Source organism: Camelus dromedarius, chromosome 28, assembly GCF_036321535.1.
Source record: "Camelus dromedarius isolate mCamDro1 chromosome 28, mCamDro1.pat, whole genome shotgun sequence".
In the NCBI taxonomy this organism is placed as follows: Eukaryota; Metazoa; Chordata; class Mammalia; order Artiodactyla; family Camelidae; genus Camelus; species Camelus dromedarius.
Genome location: NC_087463.1, coordinates 18,033,103 through 18,059,022, shown reverse-complemented (window position 1 = coordinate 18,059,022; position 25,920 = coordinate 18,033,103). Strand labels below are relative to the sequence as shown.

Sequence of the window (25,920 nt, the reverse complement as noted above, 5' to 3'; positions counted from 1 at the left end):
TCTGCTGTCACTCTGTCCCCAGCCCCTGGCTCACCCTGGCCACCTGGCCTGGATGAACTGCCCACTCATTCCTGTGCTTCCTGGAACCCTTCTCGAGGCCGTGGGTCTGGGCCACACCCTCTGCCACTTAGGTCCTTCCTTCTTCCTGGCTTCCACATACTTGTCTCCAGCTCGAGGCAGAGGAATGGTTGTGATTTTCTCTTGCGTCCACCCCAGAGTTGAGGTCACGCTAGACACATAGCTGATGCCCAGTAGATAGTGCAGGATGGGCGGTTGGTCAGGCAGGGGGTGGGTTTGTGCTGGGGGTGGAGGGGAGATGAGCCATCGGGGAAAGTAGCTGAGGGTCATGACAGGCCCTGTCGGTGTGAGGAAGGGAATTTTGGGGGGAAGTCAGAACAGATTAACTTGACCCATCAATTAGGCTAATTTACAGAAAAAGCACAAGAAAGGAGAAAATTCCCTCTGAGCAGTTAGAGAGGTCAGAGAGACGCAGGGGATGTCCCTGGTTGCATTACAACCAAGATGACTTGCCAGGTTGTTTCTTGAAGCCGAAATGAGAGCTCAGTGAAGTCACAATGAGAAGAGGCCCCTCTGCCTTCTTGGTGGAGACAAGGCTTAGTACACTTTGAAGAGTGTCGCCTGTCAAATCAGAAGACTATGGCAGCAGCCGCCTGGTGGAGGTGGGAGAATTACCCCCCACTCTCGCAACCCAGATAACTCCTTCCTGAGCAGCGACTTTTGTGTCTCACTCATACATTCCCAGAACTGTCGCTGCCAGGGGGTCTCCAAAACGCGTTCGCTCAGCATCAGCGTGTTTAGGAATCCCCGGCCAAATCTACTCCTTTCTTCTTTCATGGACACTGCTGGTGTCTCAGACTGAAATAGCTCCCTGGAACCTGGGCAGAGTCTGGTTCTAGAATTTGTGCCAGGCTGTGGGGGTCCAGGAAAGGCTTGGTGGTGATAGTGTCACAGCATTAGGGGGCTGTGGCTTGAGAGAAGATTCATGGGAACAGAGATGAATGCTAAGAGAAAGTGGGGGGACGGCAAATTAAGAGAGAAAAGGGAAGGGAAAAAAGATACACATTACAATAAAAGCAATATCATTACAATGCGCAGTGGACCCAAAAGTGACTTTTCTGTTTTTCTTGGGGCCCTCCTGGACATTCACTATTGCTAGAAGGTGGCAGCAGAGTGTTTTCTGTGGAATCCACACTTGAAAAGCAGAGAATCCTTAGCAATCTTTCTGCCAGATCTCCATTTCTCTCATTTTCTGGCTGACTCAGGCAAAGTGGGGAAAAATCACATCTGGACAAAGGAACCATCTCCCCAAATCTAAAAGCCTTATGTCAAGAAAACCCTTCCTGTAGAGAGACGAAGAGGTAAACACTGTATTTGATTCCAACTGAAAACTAGAGAAAGGGTAAGAAATCAGAGTTATTAGTGACACCTCCTTCCTTCCTCACTGCTAACCCTTGGCCAGGCCACTATAACAGCAGTGTTATTTTTCATGCCTGAAAGGAAAATTGGAGATTCCATCAAGAAAAGGCTTTTAAAGGAAGGATGTGTTATTGCGATATGATTTGGACTCTCGCTCTAAATATATGAATGATTCCAATTTCTCTTAATACGAGTTGAGGGGGGTGGAATTAAATCTCACGGGGTTAGAATAGCAACTAGAAACAAGTTAGAGCATCCTAATGTCAGCCACCATTTATCACATAAATGAGCTTGATTTTTTTTCTCATAATTTAAACTTATTCGAAGAGACAGAGCTGCTATAAGTAAGCAAGTCGCAGCTGTATTCAGCTTACAACATCTTGGCCCTGCGCAAGCCCATTTAGCTGGGAGTCGGAACTTGGTTTAGGGAGGCCGTGTGAGAGAGTGGAAGGTCAGGCTGTTTTATGTCAGAATTCTGGGTTCAAGTTCTGGTTCCACCTTGGATTAACCATGCATCCTTGGAAGAGTTACCTATTCTTGGTCATTTGTAAAGTGGAGGTTTCAAAAGTCATGCCTTATCCACCGGTTACTGGGAGGACCACACCAGCTGATAAGACAGGGAAGAATTTTATCAGCCATAGGATGTCCTATGCATATTCATTTTCATTTTTAATAGGTACCTCTATACGAATGGGCAAGAGACAGTTATGGTTTCACCTTGATAGACTTTCAGTCTCTATTTAATAATGTTCGTTGTGTCCTGCCGTGTTCCAGCAGCAAACCAGAGACCAGGAGGTTTCATCGCCACTTCCTAGTACCACACTGCCTCAGTGTGAGGTTTACGTCTTACCCAGCGCCAAATGATAATTTTTGGCCTTTAAAAATAAGGAGAAAAGCCCCAGAGCCAGAAGGATTAAGGATTAAGTTAATTTTTAAACCAACAAATCTTTCTGTATATTCTCTTCTCCTTTATATGGTGCCGGTAATTTTCAAAATTAGATTTTCCTCTGGGCATTTCATACTAAAGATGATGAAGTTCCCGGTCCCCTGTAATTGCATTTCTTTTGATTTTCCTTTATTATGACTTGCATATCACTGACACTTTTCCCCTGGAATGTTAAAAGTATACATCATCCAGCTAAAAGGAAAAAATACTGTCTTAATGAAAATGGAAGAGAGAGAGAAACAGGAGAGTCCTCTCTTTTGGTTCCAAACAAGGCAAAGCTTTCATTTCTTATTCTTCATTCATGCCAAGGTTGATGTCATGGAACCAAACCAGTTTTGAGTTATCTGAAATGAAAAAAAGGAAAAAAAAAAGGCAGTTCAACAATCTTCTGAAGATTGGAAAACAAATGTTCCACAGCCTGATAACCCGAAAATGACTGAATGGCTTTTCTCTGTAATTTCTCCGGGTGGAGGGCGGTGGGGGACACATTCTGGGAAAGACTTAAGGAGGAGAGTTTAATTCAAGGGGTGCTCTCAGAGATCCAAGAAGTGCTGGAGGGGCTGGAAAGAAAGAACATGGTAACCTTGAGTACCATGGGGTTCTATTATCCGCAGAACAGAGATAGAAACCGTTAAGACTCCTTTGGTGGATGTATTGACGTATCACCGAGAGTTACTATTAGTGAGTGTTACTTATGAGTGATAACCAGAACATATCCAAGGGAAGTTCCTCTTGATTTTTTCACTAAACAATCTTCGTGTTACTGAAATACGGCTTTCATTCCATCTGAACCGTAGTCCTTGGCGCTGTTCCGTGGAGTCCCAAGCAGGAATGGATAGTTGGAACTTTAGAACCCAGCCTGGGAGTCTCATTCCTGGTGCCTTGAAGATTTGGGCTTTTGTTTCTGTTGATACCTAAGCTGTCGGGCACATTCCTTGCTTCTCTGTTAGGGCAATTACTTCCAGTTTCCTCCAGTAAAACCACTAGAAGCTCTAGGATTCAGGCCTTCATTTGCACCCAGAATAGACAGAATGGCAACTCGGGGACTTTTCATGAGAACCGAGAAGGCTCCAGGGGACTGTCTCTCCCAGTCTCCTGGTTGTGTAACGCTTTTCATCCTCCTTGCTTTGACACATAAACACAAAACAGAGTCCCAGAATCTACAAGTTATGAACCTTAGGGCCCGAAAGGGCCTTCAGAAGACAGATGGGACCTTTCTCTTCCTGTCACAGATGAGGCCCATGAAACCTGAAGAGGTGACTCCCTTGACGGGAGACCAGGAGAGGGCCTGAGCCCAGGGTCATCGACATCCAGACCCTACAGCTCATCCGCTGCGTGGGTTGTCATGAGGCCAACGATGGTGTGACGGGCTTCTGAGCACAGCTCTGCTCAGACTCTGGCCTTTGAAAGAATATGGTCCCTTGTCCAACGTTAAAACTTGGAATTTTTTATTTTCTTATCAAAGGTCTTGTAGACTTGATGACAGTGAAATTATATAGTTTTTGATTAATATGATTGACATATAACATTATATTACAAGTTCCAGGTGTACAACGATTCAGTATATGTATTGCAAAATGATCACCACAATGTATATTAACAATACATTCATCGCCACAGTTATAACTTTGTTTCTTTTTTTTCACATTTTTTATTGAGTTATAATCATTTTACAATGTTGTGTCAAATTCCAGTGTAGAGCACAATTTTTCAGTTATACATGAACATATATATATTGTCACATTTTTTCTCTGTGAGCTACCATAATATAATTTTGTTTCTTGTGATGAGAACTTTCACGATCTACTCTTAGCAACTTTCAAATATACAATACAGTATTACTAACTCTAGTCACCATGCTGTACATTACATCCCCATGACTTATTTCATATCTGAAAGTTTGTATAAAAGTTCTTATAGACATGGTGACAGTGAAATTGTAATTTTTAACATTTAAAATTACCCTAAATAAAATGACCTTTTCCAACTGATGTACCAAGTTAATAAAACTTACCTATTTGAAGTTGTAATTCATCAACCATGAGCTGATGCCCGGGGTCAGACAGCCCTCAAAAATCCTCCAGGTGTGGATGGAATAACCCTAATGTTTTTTCTCAGCTTTTTGGGTTATTTGAGTAGGTTAGGATTACCTTAAAAGACATTTAAATGATGTTTCAGGTTCAGACGGAAATGAAAAGCACATAAAATTGTAAGACTTAAGAATTTCAAGAATTTGGCAGAGGTGAAAACTCACCAAGAAAACATGCAATTAGACGTTTTCGTTCTGCCCACTTATCCAGCACAAATCCCTCTCCAGTTGGCCTATCACTACTGGGCCGGGTTTAACCTGCAAGGGTTAATGGAGGACTGTGGAGCCAGCAGCTGGCCCCGACTCCAGCCAGGATCACAGGCCTGGAGGCCTCTCCGGCTGACACGGTCAGACGGCCACAAAGACGCCTGGCCTGACCCTGCACCATCTCCTGCAAGTTTCATGTCCATCTGTGCCCAGGATCAGGGTCGTGTCACCAGGGGGAGAGCTAGAAGGTTCCCGCACAGACCTTCCTGTGGCTGCGGAGACCTCACTTGTTCCAAATAGCCCACGTGCAGGCCTCTGCACATCTGAGAGGATGGGGAGTCACCATCTCCCAGGAATCTCGGAACAGACCTGTCCCAGAGAAGGGCAGACAGAGCAAGGCCAGGATCAAAAAATCAGAGCTGAGGAATGAACTTCAGCTGATAGAACGCAAAACAGGGAAAGAACAGGAAAGCTGTGCAAAAGACCAAGGCAAAGGAGGGAAGCAGAAAGGGGATTTCAGGGGGAAAAGGCTCTGGGAGGTAAGAGCAGCGTCCCGTCTGTGTCACGGTGGGGCCAGGAAGCCAGGTGGCGAGGTCTCCGAGGACAGGACGGGCTCAGGCGCAGCCTCTCTGTCCCCCTCCCGCACCCGCTCAGGGTGGGCTGAGCCCAGGGCTGCCGAGGCACCGTGTGTTTAAGTAATTCTGCCTTCACTTGCTGGTCTTTGGCCTGGTGTGTTAGAGGCTTTGCCATGAACGTGTTCTCTCTCAGCTGCAACTCCTGAAACGTTCACAAAAGCACTTCTGATGAGTTTGGCCTGACTCTGGCAATCATGAACTCGCCCTGCAAACTTGCAGCCTTCCAGAAACAAAGTGAACATTAAAGGATTAAATACCCGGGGAGCAGATAGGTTTTGTAAAAAGCTCTGTGGGCAGGTTCCTAGGAATTTAAAGGTCTCTGGCTTTGTTAAGTGATGAAAAATGTCCAAGTTGAAGTCAGCAGAGAAAACTGTTACGAGTCATGAGACGGAGCGGGTGATGCCTGCATGGCCAGCTCTGGGCAGCAGGGTCTGGACGGTGTGGCTGGGCCCGCGCCTCCTCGCCCCTCACTCTGCCCCAAGATGGGGGCAGAGGGTTTCTGCCGGGGACACTGTCACTTGGAGTCAGCAGGCAACGTTGAGCAGAGCCCTAGGAAGGGTTGAAATTCACTTGGCACCATGGAAGTGCCTAAGTCTCCTATTTAATATTCTAAATAGGCCTCAAGCTGGATTTGGTTTTGTGACGCAAGGAAATGCTGTTCTCCACATTCCAGAAGTCCCGGTGAAGCAGCCCTGGAAGTGGGAGGGTTTCCCCGGATGCCGTGGAAGGAATTTCTCCTTCGGGATTCATGTCTCTATCTACACGTCATTGTTAAATACTCGAGGTGGCGCGTGCAGGAGCCGACACCAGGGCCAAACCACAGAGCGAGGGATTCCAGAAAGCCGCACGCGTTCCCGTGGGATGCGGACTGCAGAGCGGCCGGGCAGCTGGGGGCTCGTGCCTGTGCTCTGTCCCTGCTCCCGGGGCTTGTTTTTGTGACTGCATTTCTTGAGCCTTCCCTGTCACCCTTTGGAACTTTTTGTCTTTAACTACTGCTTATCTCTGCCTGGATCTCAGACTTCTCTGTCTCTGACAGGAGAAGCAGAGAGAGTTGAAAAAAAATCCTACTTTGGAATTACACAGTTCAGACTACAGTTGTTTCCCAATGAGCTGTGTGACCTTGGGCAAGTTGTGTAACCTCTCTGACCCCAGTCGCTTCTGTGTAATGTCATTTGTAAGTGCCACCTCATAGTGCTTGGCATAGCAGATCTCTCTCCTCATCCCAGAAGCAGACACTAAGTAAATACTTGGATAAGTAGCTTGACTGTGGTTGGACTGCTTGCTTCAGATGTGCTCGAAGGAGACAGCAAAGCGAGAGCAACCAGGGCCACGCTGGTGAAAACACCCCACGCAACGCTAGCAAGGGCGAGCCAAAGTTTGCACCGACTTTACCGTGAAAAGTATGTTGCACGTGGATCCAAGATTCGTGCACTTGGCCAGGGGGTTCCCTCAGTGGAAATAACAACTTGTTAGGCCCAGAGTCCCACCTGAAGGCTTCACCAGCCTAGACCTGAACTTCTCCTTATAATTTTGGCGATGAGCAGTATTTCCAGAGAGACATTGCTGTCTCTGAGTCGTCCCACTGGGAGAGCATTGACCAAGTCCTTGATTTGGGTTGGAGGAGCTCGTTGTCACACAGGCTGCATCTGTGCTGGGCACAGCTCAGGTGCCTGGTGCGTGTCTGCATCGTGGAGTTCAACTCAAGCTGTCCCCGCTGCGAGGCCTCGGCAGTGGAGGGAGCTGTGGGGCCAGGCACGGGGACACGGGCACTGGCTACTGTCCTGCCGGGTCCACCTGCAACATCCCGGGCTGCCCCTCGCCGAGGAAGAGTTGGCAGAGTAGGGCCCGGAGTGTGGTTCAGAGCCCTTCCTGGGTTCAGCCAGTGGATGCCTGAGCCTCTCTGTGGGCAGGCCCCGCAGGCCCCGCACTGCCAGCTGCCGATGTGTCTGAGCACGTGACATGAGTGACCGTGGCCTCAGAAGCCGGGCTCCAGGAGCTCGGCCTCGCCCTCCAAGGGCCCACTGCCAATGATGCTGACAGGCCTTGTTCAGAGGCCTTGCTGCGCTGTGAGAGGGTGTCCTTGGGAGAGGCCAGCCCGCCGTCAGCTGTGCCCCCGGGGGCTGTGCTGATGGAAGACCCTCAGCCCCTCCAGTCACTGGAAGCCCATCTGGGACTGCTGTCGGGACCTCCATCACTCTCTCCCCCGAGTCTCCCTGTGTCTCTGTCTCTCTCTGTAAGGCCCTGAGTTGTTCTGGCCACAGCGAGCACACTGTCAGAGTCCTTCACGGTAAACATCTATGGAGACGAGCGGCCACGCCAGCCTATCTGCATCCGTGCCTTAATGAGCCTGAGTCCAGGACCACAGCACTGACCTTGCCCCAGCTTGTGTGCCCCAGCCCTGACAGCTGTTGCCGTGGCCGGAGACTCTGCACTGTCCTGGTGATGGAGAGGTCTGCTGTCTCTCCTGGGTGCAGGAAGACTGTCTGATGCGGAAGGAAGAGGGCTGTCAAAGAGCCAGGCGGCGCGCCTTGAAATGCATCTGTTTTTATTCACGTTGAGTCTTTCCAGGTGAACTGAACTAAATCACAAACTACAAAATGAAAGCAGATTTTTCTTAGCACGCCCAGATGGAGCCCACTGAGCGAGCTCACCGCCGGGCCCCACCCCTCCGCCCCCGAGGGTGTTGAGGGGGTGCTTGCCCTTCTCTTCCTGAGGGGGGATGGATCTGTGGTGTGCTCCGAGAACCCCCTCGTCATTCTGACCATCAATCACACAATGACTCACGGGGCTGCAGAACTGGGGGGCTGAGAACAGGGTAAGGCTTATCACATTCCTGGGTGCTTTTCAGCAGGATGTTAGCATTCTGGGAGGTCTAGGCAGAGTTTGGGGCTCACTGGCTGCGGACTAAGAACACCAGGACCAGCACCATCAGGGGCAGCTCTGGTCCTGGGCAGATGTCTGAGCACGCCATCGAGGCAAGGGCCCAGGAGCCAGTGTGGTGTGGGGCTCCCAGAAGAGATGGCGCTGCTGATTTCTCCACCAGCCGTGAAAGCCAGGGTCAGGGTCAGGGCCGGCATGGCTGGTGGCTGGCGGGGCCCCACTGAGGATGGCACCCATGCAACTCCTTCTGTTTCGCTCTTTTCACTCTGACACACCCGCCTCAGGTCTGAGGCCACTTTCAGCAAGTTCCTATTAGTGTGCTCTCCACCATCGCCAGCCTCAGTCAACACCTGCTGATTTAAACAAGTGCGAATCAGACATTCAGCCCCCAACTCTGGTCCTCCTTGTTTGATAAATGAAGGACCCCCTTTCACCCCCGTCCCCCAGCAGTGGTGTCCTGATGACAGGACTTAGGCCAAGCTGCAGAACTCAACAAGCCTCTGCTTTCAGTTCCTGTTTTGGGGCAGATTTTCATGAATTAACTCTTGCAGCAGCAGGGAGGGGGTAGGTACCTCGGCCATGTCATGTGTGTGTCGACCCCCATGGCAGGTACGGCGGAGCGCTGCTGGCTTGGTCCAGACAGTGACTGTGGCCATCAGGGAGTGCCCAGGCTTATCTGCCACCAAGCACACAGCGATGAAGTTCATGCGCACATACAGGCGGGTCTGGACACCTGCGAGGGGGCCGCACCTGTGAGCAAGGGTTACAGAACAAGCAAGTCCTTCTGTCAATGACACCAGGCTCAAAATAGTTTAGTCCCCTTCTTCATGTAGTGTAAGAAAAATAAATTTTTTAAATAATTGGCATACCATAAAATTCAATTCAAAGTGCTTTATTAGTTTTTAGTATTTATATTTGCAAGGTTGTGCAACCATCACAGTTCTCTAATTCCAGAACTTTTTCATCAGCCCGAAAAGAAAAAAAGTCCTCTCCATTTTCCTCTCTCCCTATCCCGTGGCAGCCACGAATCTACTTCTGTCCCTGTGGATTTGTCTAATTTGGACATTTCATATAGATGCATCATGTAACATGTGACGATTTATGCCTGGCTTCTTTCACTCTGCATAAGGTTTTCGCGGTTCATCCACGTTGTAAGTTGTGTCAGTGCTCCATTCCTTTCTGTGGCTGAATAATATTCCAAGGTACGGATGGTACCCCCTTTTGTTTATCTGTTCATTGGCTGATAGATATTTGGGTCATTTCCACTGTGGGCTGTTATGAATAATGCTGATATGAATATTTGTGTAGAGGTTTTTGTGTGAACACACATCTTCAGTGTCCTCGGGTATATATCTAGGAGTGGAATTGCTGGATCATGGGGTCACTGTTCAACTCTTTGAGGAACCACCACTGTTTTCCACAGAGGCTGCACTGTTTTCTATTCCCCCAGCCACATGTGAGGTCTCCAATTTCTCTTCCTCCTTGTCAACACTTGTTATTGTTCACTTTTTACATTGTAGCCACGCTGGGGGAGGTGAGAAGTGATATCGCATTGTGGTTTTGATTTTAATTTCCCTGCTGACTGATGAGGTTGAGTGTCTTTTCTTGAGTTTATTGGCCATTTCTTTGGGGAAGTACCTGTTCAGATCTTTGCCCGTTCTTTAATTGGGCTATTTGTCTTTTTATTGTTGAGTTGTAATAATTGCTTTTTTTTTTTTTTTTTGCTCAGCATACTCTCATGACCAACAAAATATCATAAAGTGATATTTCCCCCCAAACAGTGAAAATAGTTTGAAAGCCTGAAGCAAGAAGAGGCCAAGCGCCAGAAAATACAGAGCGCTGTAGCCAAAAGGAGGTAGTGGAATGAGGAAAGTCAGGAAGAAAAATGAAGTAACTTTGTTTTAAAGCCAAAATACTGTGAGGCAGTTTACGGCAGCCTCGGTGCCCGTGAGGGCCTGGGGAAGGCGCCCTTCACACGGGGACCACAGGGCTGGTCTCTTCCCGCCTCCCCAAGCCCTGCAGGGTGAATGCACCGCCACACACATGAAGGGCTTTGAACATACTGAGAACACTCTCACGCTCATAAAAGCTGCTGTAAATGCACGAGGATACAAGCAGCGGTCCTTCCAGGGCAGGCCTGTATCTTATTTAGCTGTAAGGCTCCTCAGCACCCGATAAAAAATGTTTGGCTCCCGAATGAATCAGCAAGTCGAAGATGAGATGGCAAAGACTCGTCTAGCAATGGCCTTCAGTCTCTCTTGTTTTGGTTTGTTATACGAACCTGATGAACTAAATAGCACAATTATTAACATTTTTTAAAGCACATTTTGCTCTAGAGGCATTGCTTTGCCTGTTTCCACTGACATCTTTTGCAGCTCTGGACTGTTCTCACCTCCTGGCAGGAGGGACCGAGGCCCACAGGTGGCCAAGTCCCACTCCCTGCAGTATTTGCATAGCTAGTGCAGCGGGGAATTGGTTACTGTCCTTCCCTCCAGGTAGCAATGCCTGCCACGGCCCCCGAGAGCCAGCAGACTAGCAGAACCTCTGAGCTCCTGCCTGGGAATGGCGGCCTCTGGCTCAGGTCTCCTCCAGCAGGTGGACATGGCCAATGGCCTTTGACCTGGCTTTTTGGCTGCAGGGTCCTCAGAGCATCAGACTCCTTTGCAAATTAGCTTCAAACTGTGCCCTCCCTGCTCAAGAAAGGAAGGAACCGTTGGGGTTCTCATTTTTCTGCCCTCCCTCCCTCCCAAGGGCCCCTGCCTGATTTGCATCCTCAGCTCAATTTGCATCACAAAATACACCCAAACTTCCCTGGACCTGCTGCGGTAGGCTGGCAAGTTGTGTTTTTTTGTTTTGTTTGGGTTTTTCATCTGTTGCCTTTTCTCTCGCAGGTTTCTGGTTACATCCAGATGACACTTAGATTAGGTTTCACTTTATGTCCTTGGCCTGTGATTCAAATGACCCCTCTGCCGGGCCCAGAGTCCTTCCAGGATTGAGCCCCATTCACTGGAGGTGGTCTCAGGGGCAGCCCCGCAGGCCTCGGAGGAGGAGTCAGCCTGCTTCTCACGATTACTAGCTGCAGTGTCCTTCAGTTACATGCTCGAGGGTTGTTGGATTTTTTTTTTTTTTTTGTCTCTTTCCTTTTCCCCCCAAACCTGGAATCAATATTTCAGGAGTCAAGGGGAAGGGGAGGAAGGAGGACGAGTCCCAGGGGACAGAAGTTTGCAGCCGCCCAAAGCGATTCTGTTCTCCAGACGGAACCCTCCAGATTCATTCAGCACAAAGTGGCTGCAGAGGAAATCCTGCCAGGCCAACGATAAGAGGGGAAATGGAGTCACTTCCTTACCAGCTGCTTTATTCAGTCAGAAAAAAGCTCTTGCTTCCTTGCGTGTGCGGTGCTGGCCACCACTCCCTGCGGCCCGGCCTCCAGCTTCCCCTTTTGATCTCGACCACGGTTGGTGTCAGGAGAATCACTGCTTCCTCCGCCTCAGGGAGAGCCCCCCCTCTGCTGTACATGTCTCCCCCCCCACCCCACGTCCTTTTTTCTCTTTCCTGCAACATTCCCTCTCCCCAGAGGTTGTATGTCAGTTGGTTCTGTGAGGTGGAGAAACCACAGACAGTGTTTATTAGGGATGAGTCTCACACCCCTTTGCAGAATCCAAGACTAGTTACCACTGGCTGTCTTTATGTTCCTATGAACATCCAGGAACGGCTTCGGGCCTTTGATCACCTCCCCTGTCCTGCACAACGGGACACCAACGCTGCTTCTCTGGTCAGTGCCTGGGGTTATTATGTGTTTACCACTAGGCAGCATGTTCAGTCTTTATAACAAAGCAGGATTCTCCCTGATGGAATTTAAATGGTCCTGTAATTTTGGAAAATGCCCTACAGTTTATCTCTCCCAGACTCACGGGGTGTACAGATGGGGATGAAATTCAGAATAGTTAACAATCAATATGGCACAGACATTGACCAGTAGGATCCAGTGCTGACCATTATGAACTGGCTGAATGTCAGTTCCTTCTGGGAAGACACTAGAGGCTCCTGAGAAAAAGGGCATTGGGTTTTGTTTAAACCCATCATTTATTTGTTCTTTGAACAGGCTCCTTTTTAAAAATATCATCTATTAAGATTTGTTTGGAAAAACTATTCTCTAGCAAAAGAAATCAGTGTATTTCAGTTCTACAGACATTTGCTTAGTGCCTAATATGTGACAGACACGTGCTCCAGGATCCAAAGACAAATAGAACATGGGCCCTTCACCTTCAGGTGCTAGTAGTTGAATGGGGGAAGACAGACATATAAATGTAATCTTCAGATAATACAGTGAACATGGAATAGCTGAGGATTATTTAGCTCAACCTAGGGGCTTGGAGTAAGTTGCCTGCAGAGCATAATTGCACTGAATTCCTGAATGAACCAAAATGAACTTACAAGTGACAGAGCTGAGCAGGGCGCTAGGTTGGGGCAGGGCATTGGGAGCCTTGGATGTGATGTTAAAGAATTTGGACTTAAGCATGGAAATGATAGATTCTGAACAGATCACCCTGGCTGCAACAGGGAGAGGAGATGGAAGGGTAGGGCACTGGACTACAGGCAGAGAGATCAGATGGGAAATGATAGCAGTAACCCTGGGAAGAGAAGGTAATGGGGATGGAGAGCTGTTTCAGGGGTCACATCACTGGTGTGTATACTGCCCTGTCCAGTCCCTTTGCCCTTACCACTTCGGTGCTCTCTAGCTTGACCTCCAGCTACAAGACATACAGCATCTGGACGTCTTTCCCAAGGGCTTTCTCTGGCCTCTGGGGCCCACTTTACTTGTGCACATGACTGACCAGAAGTGCTGGGGGTATTGATGCCTCCATAGGAGCAACTCTCAGCCAATAAAGGGAGGGAGTTGGTATATATATACCCCAGCTCCCTAGCCACTTAGGGGCGTAACGAAAGGTGTGTGTTCTGCACTGGCCCCCAGGTCTCCCAGCAGGATTCAGTGCCAGGTGCCAGCAGCAGTAACTTGATTGATAAGGTAACTCATGGCCCCTTTCCCTTTTCTGTCTTACTTCCCCACTTCCCTGCTCATCTTTCCTGGGATCATCTCATAAACTGCTTACACTCCAGGCTTTCTCTTAGGGTCTGCTTCTGGGGTAACCCAACCTAAGACTGTATGATTTACTAGTGAATGACTGGATGGAGGGGAGGAAACATCCATCTAGGAGACTCTCGGGGTGTGGGTTTACTTGACAGCATGAACATGGTAAAGGCAGGAGAGAGTCAGGCTTGCTGAGGGGGCTATAATGACTCCAGTTTGGACAGGCTGCCTTAGAACTTCCAGTGGAACATCTAAGAAAGCAATTGGAATAGGAATCTGATAGTCAGAGGAGCAAGTCAGGCTGGATATAAAGATTTCAGAGACATCGTCATAGGGGATGGTGTTTAAGACCATGAGTGTGCAAGAGATCAGCCAAAGAGAGAGATAACCGTCCAGACAGAAGCCCTGGGAGCCTCAGGTATCCTTCAGGGCAGACAGAGGAGGAGGTTCCTATGAAGCAGCGGAGAAGAAATTCTGCAGGAGATAAAGACTTATAGTGATCTCCGTTCCAACATGCCAGAGTGCCCAGTCAGATATGACCTGAAAAGCATACAGTGGAATTAGCCACGTGGAGGATATTGGTGGTCTCAGGGCAGTGGTAGAGGGGGTTCAGAAGCTCAGTGGAGGAAGCAGCCAGGCTGAGTGGATTAAAATGTGGGTGGAAAGGCAGACAATGAGGGAGGGTTAGCAGTTTGTCCAGGAGGGCAAGAAGGGAGATGGTAATGTGTCAGGTGGAACCTAGCATCTGCATGGGTATTTTGAGGAATTCTGAACGTTGATATGCCAAGGAAATGGAGACAGAAGGAGGGTGTGGTTGACACTGTAGTTGAGAGCAGGGACAGCTGATGGAGGAAGGTTCCAGGAGCAATGGGAAACAGTGGAATAAGGGTGCAGGGAGGACAGACAGACAGGTGAGTTGGTGGGCGCATCCAGATAGGAAGCGGCAGTGATTCTTGCCCGATGGCCCAATTTTCTCAGAGAAGAAGGAGGTGACATCAGCTGCTAAACAGTGAGGAGGATGCATGAGAAAAGTGTGGCTATTTGGAATCCCATGGCAAAGAGCAGAGGGGAGATCCAGCCGAGGCTGAGTGGTTTCTAGAACCCACTGAGTTTGGAGACCGTTGATTTAGAGCAGCCCCCACCGGCATCGTTGGGCTTCCTTCCTCAGCAACACTTGGAAGGTCAGAGGAAGTTGCTGTGGGGGAGACTGCTGTAAGTCTTTATCTCCGAAGCATTTCTTCTCCATTGCTCCATGGATACCTCCTCCTCTGTCTGCCCTGATGGGGACTTGATGCTGCCAGGGCTTCCTCCTGGGCTGTCTTCTCTCCCTCTGGCTGATCTCTCCGTGGGGGCTGCCGTGGCACAGAGGAAGGCTGGGCTGGGAGGAAGCAGGTAGAGGGAGGCGGGGAGGAGGGGCCCAGGAAACAAAACGGCGGCGTGCCTCTGTTGAGCTTAGTTCAGCGTGTGCACAGAGGCATCCCTCTCTCTAGACTGTAGCTCTTTCAGAGCAGGATGGTTTTCCCCGCTTAGGATCTCCCATGATCATACAGTGCATCCACAGTCAGCTCAAAGACTGTGGAATGGAGCTGAATTCCTAATTTGTTCATTGCCAACCAAGTCCACGTTAAATTTCCCCGAGGCATAAGGAGGCTGAGAACCAACACGGAGCCAGGGACCGGGACTTGAAGACACTGTTTTCGCTGTTACTTGTTTCACTCGATGTTATGTTGAGACCATCTTTCCTTGCCAATATATATAAGGTACAATTTTTAGCGGCCAACCCATATTCTGTTGTTGTATTTCCAGATATTTTTATTGTGAGATTTTTATTAATTTTTTATTCAAGATAAAGAACTAGAAGTGGGATTATTAACCGAAAGGACAGTACTTTTAAAAGCTTTTGATATGCCCTGCCAAATATGAGAGGTCTCTCCATTTACCTTTACCTCGGGGGTCCCTCACTTGTGTGAGAGTATCTGGGGCTCCCACCCGCAACCCCACCCCATCCTTTCAGCAGAACTCGGTCTTCTTTTTCAGGTTTTGCCAATGTGATTCATTTGTTTTTAAAATCTCATTGTATTTGGAGTCAGATTGAAGTGAAACCTTTGAAGCGTTCCGAAGGCAGAAGGAAAATTTTGGAGGGTGGGCAGCCTTGAGGGAGGTGTGTGTGAGAGAGGGAGCAAGAGCAGGAGAGGAAGGGAGGAAAGCGGGAGGGTGGGAGTGGTCCCGACGCGGGAGGGTGGGAGTGGTCCCGACGCGGGAGGGATGACAGTTTGCTGCCCCGCCTCCTCCCCAGCTTACAAGTCTTGAGTCTAGTCTGTTCCCATCTGTCCCGTCCACACCTCCCTGGCTTACTTCCAGCCCTGCAGCCAGGGTCTGAGGTTGGGATGTTGGCCGTCCTGCCCCACTGGTGCTGGCCCTGGGTGGAACTCTGACTCAGACCATCCATGGCCTCTGAATTTGAAATCTGTGGAGAAGCTGTCTGCAAAGGGGCACCCAGTGCCAGGGCACCGTCTGCCTCCTCTCTGATGTGAGTGCCCAGGGAGGAGAAAGGACTCTCACCCGCAGACCTGCTGGGCACAGCCCGGAGGTCGGGCACAGCCCTCTCAGTCCTGACATAACAAGGGCCGCCGTGCCTCCTGGATAGAGAGACTGGGATTTTGTCCCAATCACGTGACGATGGCCCAGGTTTTCTTTTTCCCTCTTTGTTGCTTTTAATACATAAAATGAGCATGTGTTTATTTAAAACAGCTTTCAAACTTAAACAAATAATGACAGACTGTTCAAACAGACTTCGGAAATCACCCTAATCAGGATGTTTGAAAAAGCAAGACAACTCTCCACCAGAGTAGCTTTTAGGATCTTCCATCCTGAAACCACAGGGTCTGCTTTGCACTTTATAATCGTAGATGGCAAACCTCAGGGGCCTGAGTTGATCTTGGGGCGGGGCGCCGGGTTAAAGGACGCCCCTCAGCCCCACAACCTGACTTCATAATACACGAAGAAGGAGAGGTGGGCATGCGTTATCATTTCCAGTTTTTAACCAGAACTCATCACATGTATGTTTTAATTCACAATTTCTATAGAAATCACCAAGCATCTTCAGAACCAAAAGCTGACCCCTGAGAGGGAGCTAGTAAATTGCTTCTGTGAAACAGCGGGCTGGGGAGACCATCTGGAGGGAAGGGCAGTGTGAGGAGGGATGGAGCAGGTTTGCAAGAAGACAGACCAGAGGACGAGTGCTTCCACTAGTTCACACTCTGGGTCACATTTACAAACGGCCTTGAATCACCTACATTTATCTTTCAACCACCAAGTCTACGGGTGAAGTAAATGAGGCGCAGGGCTGGGTAATTTGTTCAAGGTCATGAGCAGTAAAATGTCAAAGCTGGGATTTCACCCGGACCTTTCCCCCAAGTCCAGAGCTAATTCCCAGACCCCTGAGGGCTGTTTCAGCATCTCTGTGCTCCTTCTTTGGGTCAAGGAATGCTACTTTAGCTCATCCCACTGTAGAAATGATGTGTTTCTTTACAATGCACATCAGAAAGTCGGCCATCAGGTCCTTTAGGAGCTGTTATTTTTGTGCGGGCTGGGGCTTGGGCGGGGGATTCCTCCAGCCCAGACAGGTGCGGGTGAGTGGTGTTTCTCCTGCCCTCTGGTTCTGGGCACCAGCCCAACCAGCCGGACTTTCTCCCTGCTTTCTCCACTGTCCCAGGATGGCTCCTGGTCCAGAAAGGTCAAATGGCCAAGGCCTCAGTCCGTTTCATATTCTGCCACAGAAAACTCCACTGGTAACTAAAGGAATGCAGGACCCAACCACTGACCCTCTCAATGTCAAGTTGAATTGCATGCCGTCCAGGCGTCCCTTGGCTGGGCTGTTGGGGGTTCCGGCCTGCCCATCCCTTGGAGAGAACAGTGTGGAGGGGAGGGCTGTGAGACGTCTGCTGCTGTGTCTGGGGAATCCTGGGATGCACTTTGCAAGAGGCAGACTTTCTCTAAATGGGTCCTGACCCTTTCCTGCCCCGTTCATCCCACATACATGTAGGGACAGTATGCTGTCCTGACAGTCAGAATAGTTAGCTCAGCTTCGTGCCAAGAGCACTAAGCACATAATTCATGTCTGTCTATGGCCCTGCTGTGCTAAGGCTCAAACTTAGAAAAGTTTAAGAATAGATTAAAAAAGAAAAAAACCCTTGCGCCCTCTCCTGGTAAGTTAATCCAGTACACCTGAAGGCATGGCTCACCCTCTTGTTGAGGAGTAGCTACTTGCCTAGGCTAACTAAGCTTGTGCTAATCTGACCAAAGTTCTTGACACACTAGATGGGCCATTTGGTATCCCGTGGGCTGTGATTGCAGAGTTTCTTTTAAACCTTTCTTCACAGCGTTTCTCACCTCAGCACTATTAGCACTTTGGGCTAGATAATTCTCTGTGGTGAGGGCTGCTGTGTGAGTTGTGGGGTACCGAACAGCATCCCTGGCCTCTACCCATCAGATGCCAGCAGCACCCCCACCCCAGACCATGACTATCAAAACATTTCCAGGCAGTGACAGATGTCCCCTGGGGAGCAAGACCACCTCTAGTGAGAACCACTGCCCCTTGTCTGCCTTTTGTAAAAGATGCCACTGGTCACAGGGAAACCAGTGAAAGACTGAGGATGGCTCAGCACAAACCCTTCGTGATTGTGGGAAGGAACTGTGATGACTGGTCAACTGAGGTCACCTCTGGGAATTTGTCTCAAAAAAATCCAAACATGTAGACAAGAATTCATGTATAAAGGTGTATCATAATGCTGTTTATGAAAGCAGAGGTTTAAACTAACCCAAATGAAGAATTGGTTACATAAAGTACAGAATAAGTATAGACATAGATATATAGATATCTACGGTGGAATATTATGCAATCATGAAAAATAACTGTGTAAATGTATGCTTTAATAACGTAGGACATTCCCCTAATGATGCCTTAAACTCTCACCTTCAAGACTACTGCAAGATTCCTAGAGGTTGTACGTAGAAGGAATAGAATACTTTCAAGTAGGCAGAGTAAACATTGGGGTGAAATATTAGGCCAAACACAGAATTCAACCAATGACTGGCTTCAGAAGACATTAATCATTGATTGAACATTTATTAATCACCTACGGGTACCAAGACCATGCATAGCACTGGGGGAGACAAAGATGATACCTGGTCCCTCTACTGCAATACTTGCCCCAAACAGACAAAAACACGGTGAACACTGTCAGACCCTCCTCTGCACAGCAACGCCAGATGTCTCCGTGTGCTTCTGTCTCCCACAGTGAAATCACGTGCTCTAATTTCAGGTTTTGGGGGAGTAACTGGAACTACATCTTGTTTTCCTCTTCATGCCTGGTTAATCGCACCAAGTGAAAAGCATTTCATTTACTGCTTTATATATTCAGATATATTTAGAGAGTTGTCCAAATACTCATTGGGTTCAAGCATGGAATCTAATGCTCCCCAGCAAATCTAAGAAATGAGCATTCAGTGGTCTCAGCTTTTCTCCTACAGAACAGGAACAAGTAAAATGACTCCATAAGATGACTATGAAGAATAAATAAAATAACGCCCATCAGGAATTCATTACAAGTGTCTGTATACAGAGTAAGCACTCAGTAAAGGAGGAGTTGGGTTTTTAAAAATGATTTTTATGACTGGCCATGCTAGCTACAATTGCAAAGCCTCCAGTATTTCTGACTGCCTTTGCTGTTTTATTTCTCGCCTTAGCACATACCCCTCTCTAATACACGATATTTGTTGATTGTCCATCCCGCTCCACTAGATAAAAGCTTTTGAGCTTTTAGTCTATTTTATTCACTGCTGTATCTCTCGGTGCCTGGCACATAAGAGGGGTTTCAAGAAACAGTTCTTGAATGAAAGTGAAAAGAGTGGGTCTGAAACCATTGCCCCCAAAGAGCGTTTGACCCTTCCCTTCATCCTTCTGAAGGTGTCCAGACACCTCAGATGCCTCTGTCCCTGCAGGCTGGCATTCTGCGCTCTAACAGTCTTGTCTTCCCTCCTCCTTCCCCTGCAGGACGCCTTTGTGGAGCTGTATGGCCCCAGCATGCGGCCTCTGTTTGATTTCTCCTGGCTGTCTCTGAAGGCGCTGCTCAGTCTGGCCCTAGTGGGAGCTTGCATCACCCTGGGTGCCTATCTGGGCCATAAGTGAAGTCCACAGGCCTGCCACAAAAAAATATGCAAAAGGTTCACTAAAGCAGTAGAAATAATATGCATTGTCAGTGATGTACCATGAAACGAAGCCGTGGTCTCTTAAAAGCAAAAAGCCAACCAACCAACAACAACAACAACAAAAAACAGCTTTCAGGCTCAACGTCGAATCAGCTATTTACTGCCAAAGGGAAATACAATTTATTTTTTACATTCTTAAGAAAAATAAGATTTATTTATTTAAGACAGTCCCATGGAACCTCTTCTCTTTGGAAACCCTCCCACTAATTGCCAAGCCCCACCTATGTGGCTCCACCTGGATCTCCTGTGCCTATAAACACGGATTTCTGTTCCATGTTGTTGGCTAGACTGACTCACCATCTGAAAAGCAAACAAACTGACAAAGGACTTGACTGTTCCAGAAGCCGAGTTTCTGGCTGCTGGAGGTGAGGAAGAAGATGTTCATTTTCTTTTTAGTCTTTTTGTTTTTGGGGGTTTTGTTTTGGGTTTGTTTGTTTGTTTGTTTGTTTTTGGTTTGGGTTTTTTGGGTTTTTTGCCCTGGAGGCTGTGATATTACTAGAGGGAAGGTGCTTGGAGGGGAGACCATTCTTCCCTGGCCTGAAGAACAGGCACTTTTCATGTGGTACACACCCGGTTGGAGGAAAAAAATCGGGAACTTCAGATGGACTTGCTATTTGCCAAGATTTCCACCCCGAAGTACAGTGATCGGAAAAATGCCCCTAAACCATAGGAAAGTATTTTTTTAAGCTACCAATTGTGCCGAGAAGCATTTTAGCAATTTATACAATATCAGCCAATACCTTAAGCCCTGATGTGTATATTCATATATTTTGGATACGCTCCCCCTCCAAATACTGGCTCTGTCTGTGTATGAAACAGAATCCTCTGGAATGCGAAGAAGTGAACAAAACTTTGGTGACTTCTTCGGCATCAGGAAGCATCAGGCCGCCACAAGTGCCTGTTTTTCTGCAAGAGGCCGTGGTCTGAAGTTCTGCCTTGCTCCGCCTCGGAGGCCTCGTCCTGGAACTGAGCCTGGGCACTCGCTGGTCTGCTCGAGGGGTTTGAAACAGAGCAGAGCGGTCTGCGGATGTCTGCAAGCTGATGGAGCTCAGAATTGTGCCGGCAGGACAGAAGGCAGGGGGCCTGGGCTTGTTACCCTGGGGCCCTCTGGTCAGGCCCCTTTCCACGTGGAGCGTGGAACCTGGGAGCCAAGGCCTTTCCTCGGAGAGGGAGGCGGTGAAGTCTGGGGAGGCTGCCCCGGAGAGGAAACATGTGTGGCCTGTGCGCACTGGGGCTGCAGCGCATGCGTGGCCTGCGCGGCCGCCAGCCTATCTGTGCAGCTTAAAGCAAGAGTTTTAAAAAGACTACAGGGAGGGTCATAAATCCTCAAGGAAGCGCTGAAATGAGGTGTCATGGATTAACTGACCTATGTCTGTGGAATTACGATGTAAAACATTATCTTGTCATTGTAGTTTGGTTTTATTTGAAAAACCTGACAGAGGATGGGAAAAAGAAGTTCCAGGTGTGGAATGTGGGGATTATCTGTACATCCTGGGGCGTTAAAAAAGAAAAAAGAGAAACAAAAGTCAATGGCGGAAAAGGCTGGAGAAGTAGCAAAAGAAGTGAAAGCTCCAGCTCATAAACTAGAAAATATTTTTTCAAGTTTAGAATCAGCCTTGAGACATACCTGGAGTAACTGTGGCATTGTTGCATTATATACCATTTATCTGTATTAACTTGGGAATGTACTATGTTCAATGTTTAATGCTGTGGTTGATATTTCAAAAGCTGCTTTAAAAAAAAAAGATACATCCATCTCAGCATCTTTTTAAAAAAAATGTATTTAGTTACGGCCTCTACACTAGTTTTTAGCAAAAATGATCGTTTTTCCATTTGAGATTTTTGTCTCTTCATTCTTTAAAAGCATTTCTGAGGAGCTGAGATAAGCTTTGGGTCTCAGCTACCTGAGGAACCCTGGGGCATGCCGGCCAGCGCGCCACTGCTTCAGCTGAGTTAAGTACCTTTCCATGTCAACAGAATTGTTTATTGTGAGGGATACAGCTGTTGTCCCTTTGACCTTGTTCCTTAGGTTTGCTTGTCCTTGGCCAAATCAGAATTTAACTCACAATATTTAGGATTGCATACATGTTTGGTTAAACCCATGAGGTTCATTCAGTTGAAAATCCAGATGGGAAACGACCAGGGGGTTACATACTGGCCACGGTGGTTTGACCCTTAGTGAGATGGTTTCCTCGCAGACCTCTCTAGGGCCCCCCACCCTCTTTCCATAGGGCCCTTCTCCGTGGCCGTCTTTCAGATTCTTCCTGAAATCCAGGGGCGCTTATCCCCCACACGGAGAAAGCAGGAAACCCATGGTGTGACGCCAGACCTCCCTGGCAGGCCTCAGGGAACAGGACGATCAGACCTTTGAATGATTCTAATTTTTAAGCAAAATATTATTTTATGAAAGGTTTACATTGTCAAAAGTGATGAATATGGAATATCCAATCCTGTGCTGCTATCCTGCCAATATCATTCTAATGGAGTCAGTTTGCAGTACACTCCAAGTGGTGAGATCCTCCAAGCTGCTTTAGAAATAACAATGAAGAACATGGACATTGTTAATATAAAGCCTGTTTGTCTTTTGTTGTTCTTGTTATTGTTCAAACCGGGATTTGTGGAGTATTCTAAAAATGTATATATAAGAAAGTTCACGGGGACTAATTTCTGGCAGATTTCCCTTTGCTGTGAGGTTATGTTATCTGGTTTTAACGATAAATGTTCCCGGCCACCTGACCCCGGAGCTGTACAGTATTGTGGCTGCACTCTCTCTAAGAGTAGTAAAAGTTGCATTTTTCTTGTTGTTAAAAACATGTTAGAAGCAATGAATGTATATAAAAGCTTTGACTAGTCATTTTTTCTCCTCCTTTTCTTTTTTCTTGTTGTCTCAATGATTTTGCCATCAGACAGCAGAGAACGGTTCCTCCCTATTTCATGTGGAGGAGGGGGTCACCATCAGCACGTTGCATGTGTTGACCCAGGTCAGAGTTCAACAGAACATGTGCACTTTCCAAATGGAGGTCAAGGGCTCTAAAAAGAGCCACAAGGAGAAAAGCACCCAAGAACCTCTTGGGTCCGCCCCAGTCCTCACTGCACAAGCAGTCTGAAAGAGAGATCAAGATGACAGCTCACGTGTTCTACAGCAAACAGCTCATCTCAGATTTTACACTGGCTGAAAAGTCTTGCAGGCTTAAGATCTGAATTAAAGTCACATTTGGAATTAAGGCAGTACCTTGCTATAGTTCAAGCCGAAAACCAGCATCCTCTGCCCCATCTCACTTATCTCTGCATGTTCAGATATGACCTTCCATTTAGACGTGACTTTTATTTCATTAGGAAATGTTTATGCTTATCATCTGAAGAGTTAGTCCTGGCCCAATGTGGGAAATTAGGAAGTGACTGTAAATCAAGAGGAGTTCTAGTAATCAGGATTAAACTTAAATAAGTAGGGCAGTCCCAACAGATGCCTGGCTTTTTCGCATTAAGGATCTATGGAATGAACAGCATTGCAAATGGTCTATACTGTAATTAAACTTGTGCTGAAATGACTAATTTATAAATGTGAACTTAAATTCTAATTTCGATTGTACTTTTAGGGCAGCGGCTGTTTTTATACTTCCTTATCACTGATGGTTAGTAATGTACACCTCCTCTATCAGAAAAAAACAGGAAGGGCTTGAAATATAAGCCATTCTAAGGAAATTAGGGAGTCGGTTGAAATTCTATTCTGATCTTATTCTGTGGTGTCTTTTGCAGCCTAGACAAATGTGGTTACACACTTTTTAAGAAATACGATTCTACATTGTCTGGCTTATGAAGGTTCCAATCAGATCTTTATTATTATTCAATTTGAATCTTCCCAGGGATTTTTTTTTTAATTATTATGGGACAAAGGACATTTGTTGCGGGGGTGGGAGGGAGGAAGAATTTTCAAATGAGCAAAACATTCCCAAGATTGCATCAGGGTGTGGAGGCTTTCAAAACAGCCAGGGCTGTAGGATGCGAAATGGAAACTGGGAACTTCACTAGGGTCAATGTGATGCCCCAGTGAAGGACCTGGTGCAACAAACAAGAAACGTTTTAAAATTCTGGTGTGTATTTAGCTTCTAGAGACAACAGAACAACTCAAAGTCCAGCTCTGTATGACAGTGCAGATGGACCAAAACTCTTTTAAACATCTGCCTTCAGTGGTATTATTCTCAAGCCTGGATGTGTCTAATGGCTATTTAAACAATACATTTGCAGTTGTAACCAACAGGATATTTAATGAAAACCTTCTGGTTGGTAGGGACCTCTGTTTCTAAATATTTATTATGCACCATATTGGAGGGGAAAAAAAGTGAGACTGAATTGGGTAAGTAATAATACAGGTTCCCTTATCCTTACCCAAAGAATCATTCTGGTACATGTCTGTTCTCATTGGACAGGCCCTTAGACAACCACGAAATATTCATCCCACAGGCACAAAGAAAACCAGCTGGAGTATGAATGGTATTGCCCTAATTCATCACGACTACCCCAGGAGAATAACTGAAAGCCAATATATATCCGGGTCCCAAGGTGAGCTCAGCAGACAGAAATACTTGTGGAAGATGGAAAGGCTCAATCAAAAGATCCTGGGACTGTTGCTAAATATGACTATAGTGTATTAGTAATGCCATCTACTGAAGGCTTTGGGGGAATCTGCAGTGGGCCTTCCAGCCAGCGCATTTCATTAAGTTTTGCCTCTGAGGTAGCGTTTGAAGCAGTGATAGCTGGTCAGATTTCGTTAGGTGGTTGTCTTCATTATTAAACTATCTTCTTAAGTTTTCAGCCAACTTTTGCTTCTGTTTTGAGTTACTGGGATTATTTTTGTTTTCAATAAAATAAGTGTATAAAAAGCGTTTTTGTAGTGAAAGCTTTTATTATCAAGATTTTCACACATCTGCCTTCCATGAGCTCTTTTGAAGATTGATACTTTTTCGGGGTGGCTGATAGCCTGCACCACCGCACACACACACAAATATATGATAAGCATACTTCAGATAGTTGAGATAAAGTAAGTCTCTGGTTGGCCAATATTAAATATAATGGCATTTTCTTTGTGTTGTTGGAAAAAGTCACATTGCCATTAACTTTCCTTGTCTGTCCATTTAATATTGTGAAGAAAAATAAAGTACAATGTGAGATACTGGTTGCGCTTTGGAATTGTTTGCAATGCGGTGATGTGAATTTGCCCTGTCATTCATCGTGATTAAACAAGACTTTAAAAGACCTTCTAGAGCCACCAGGAACTTGATCCTAATGAAGCCCCAGGGAACCAGGCTACGGGATTGCCTGACAGGTGAAACCACCTTAGAAGGAGGTTTTGTTTCTTGGTTACTAACCCTCCTGGTTTGGTCCAAGATGGACCAGCCTTGAGTTCTCCTCCCTGAGAGCCATTGTTACTGTTGTATGTCCTTCCCCACAGCAAGAGATGATCCCAGCCTCTGCATCTCGTAAGAAGAAAGCTCGTCTAAAAAGGAGAGAAACAAGCTAAAAGTTCTGTTTTGAAGTGAGCATTTTAAGATAACCAAAGTAGTCACCTGCTTTGGAGCATAAAAACACATAAAAATAAGTAGCAAGCCACCAATGTTTCCCTCTTACAGTGATACCCTAGGAGGCATCAACCTCCAAGCCTCTTCCCTTCAACTCAGTTAAAAGCACTCTGATTTTAAAAAAAAAAAAAAAAAAAGGACTCCGATAGCAGCATCCAGTCGAGCATCTGCTGGACGCCAGCCCAGTACACGTACCACCACCAGTACTGACTACCTTGGAAGCTGGGTATTGGCTTCTCCTATTTTATAGGTGAAAACTGGGACTCACAGAAGTTGAATGACACGCCCAAGTCCCCAAACATTGTAAATTGCCGAGGCAGGATCTGAGCTGCCCCCAGGCCCTTGCTTCGCTTCTCTTGGTCTTCAAACGGCTGCACATGGAGCCTTGGGGCACAGCCTTTGCTAGGGGTAGGCAGGGATGGCATGTTTAAAGGAATCAATGTTCTTTTTTCTTAAAAAAATTTTAAGGGGGACGTAATTATGTTTGTTTGTTTATTTGTTTATTTTATGGAGGTCCTGGGGATTGTACCCAGGGTCTCGTGCATGCTAGATGTGCACTCTTCCCCCTCCCCCTGCAGCTATACCCTCCCCCTCTGAGCTATACCCTACCCCAGGAATCAACATTCTTGACATCCACGGGTGCTCTGTCCTAAACTGATCTCCTTGAGCACACCCCTGAGGTCAGGCCAGTACCTGTCACAGCTCTCAAAACAGGTGCACACAGCCCTCCCTTCGGGATCTTGCTGTGGGGCACTGCTGGGCCGTGCTGCGCTGCCTCATGCTGGCCACTG

General features: G+C 47.2%; 1 protein-coding gene across 6 annotated transcripts in view; it reads left to right on the top strand.

The window, feature by feature from the left end:
• BCL2 (BCL2 apoptosis regulator) overlaps nucleotides 1–24,740 on the top strand; it is a 158,735-nt gene extending 133,995 nt beyond the window's left edge. For 4 of the 6 annotated variants that reach the window (XM_064480394.1, XM_064480393.1, XM_010979993.3 and 1 more), the window contains one exon: nucleotides 19,339–24,740. In XM_064480394.1, coding sequence (XP_064336464.1) covers nucleotides 19,339–19,405 — 67 coding nt within the window. In that variant the 3' untranslated portion in view covers nucleotides 19,406–24,740. Of the gene's footprint in view, nucleotides 1–9,923; nucleotides 14,724–19,338 lie in introns of those variants that run through there. The other 2 variants (XR_010378199.1, XM_064480396.1) reach the window with 2 other exon arrangements.
• The last annotated feature ends 1,180 nt before the right edge of the window (nucleotides 24,741–25,920 follow it).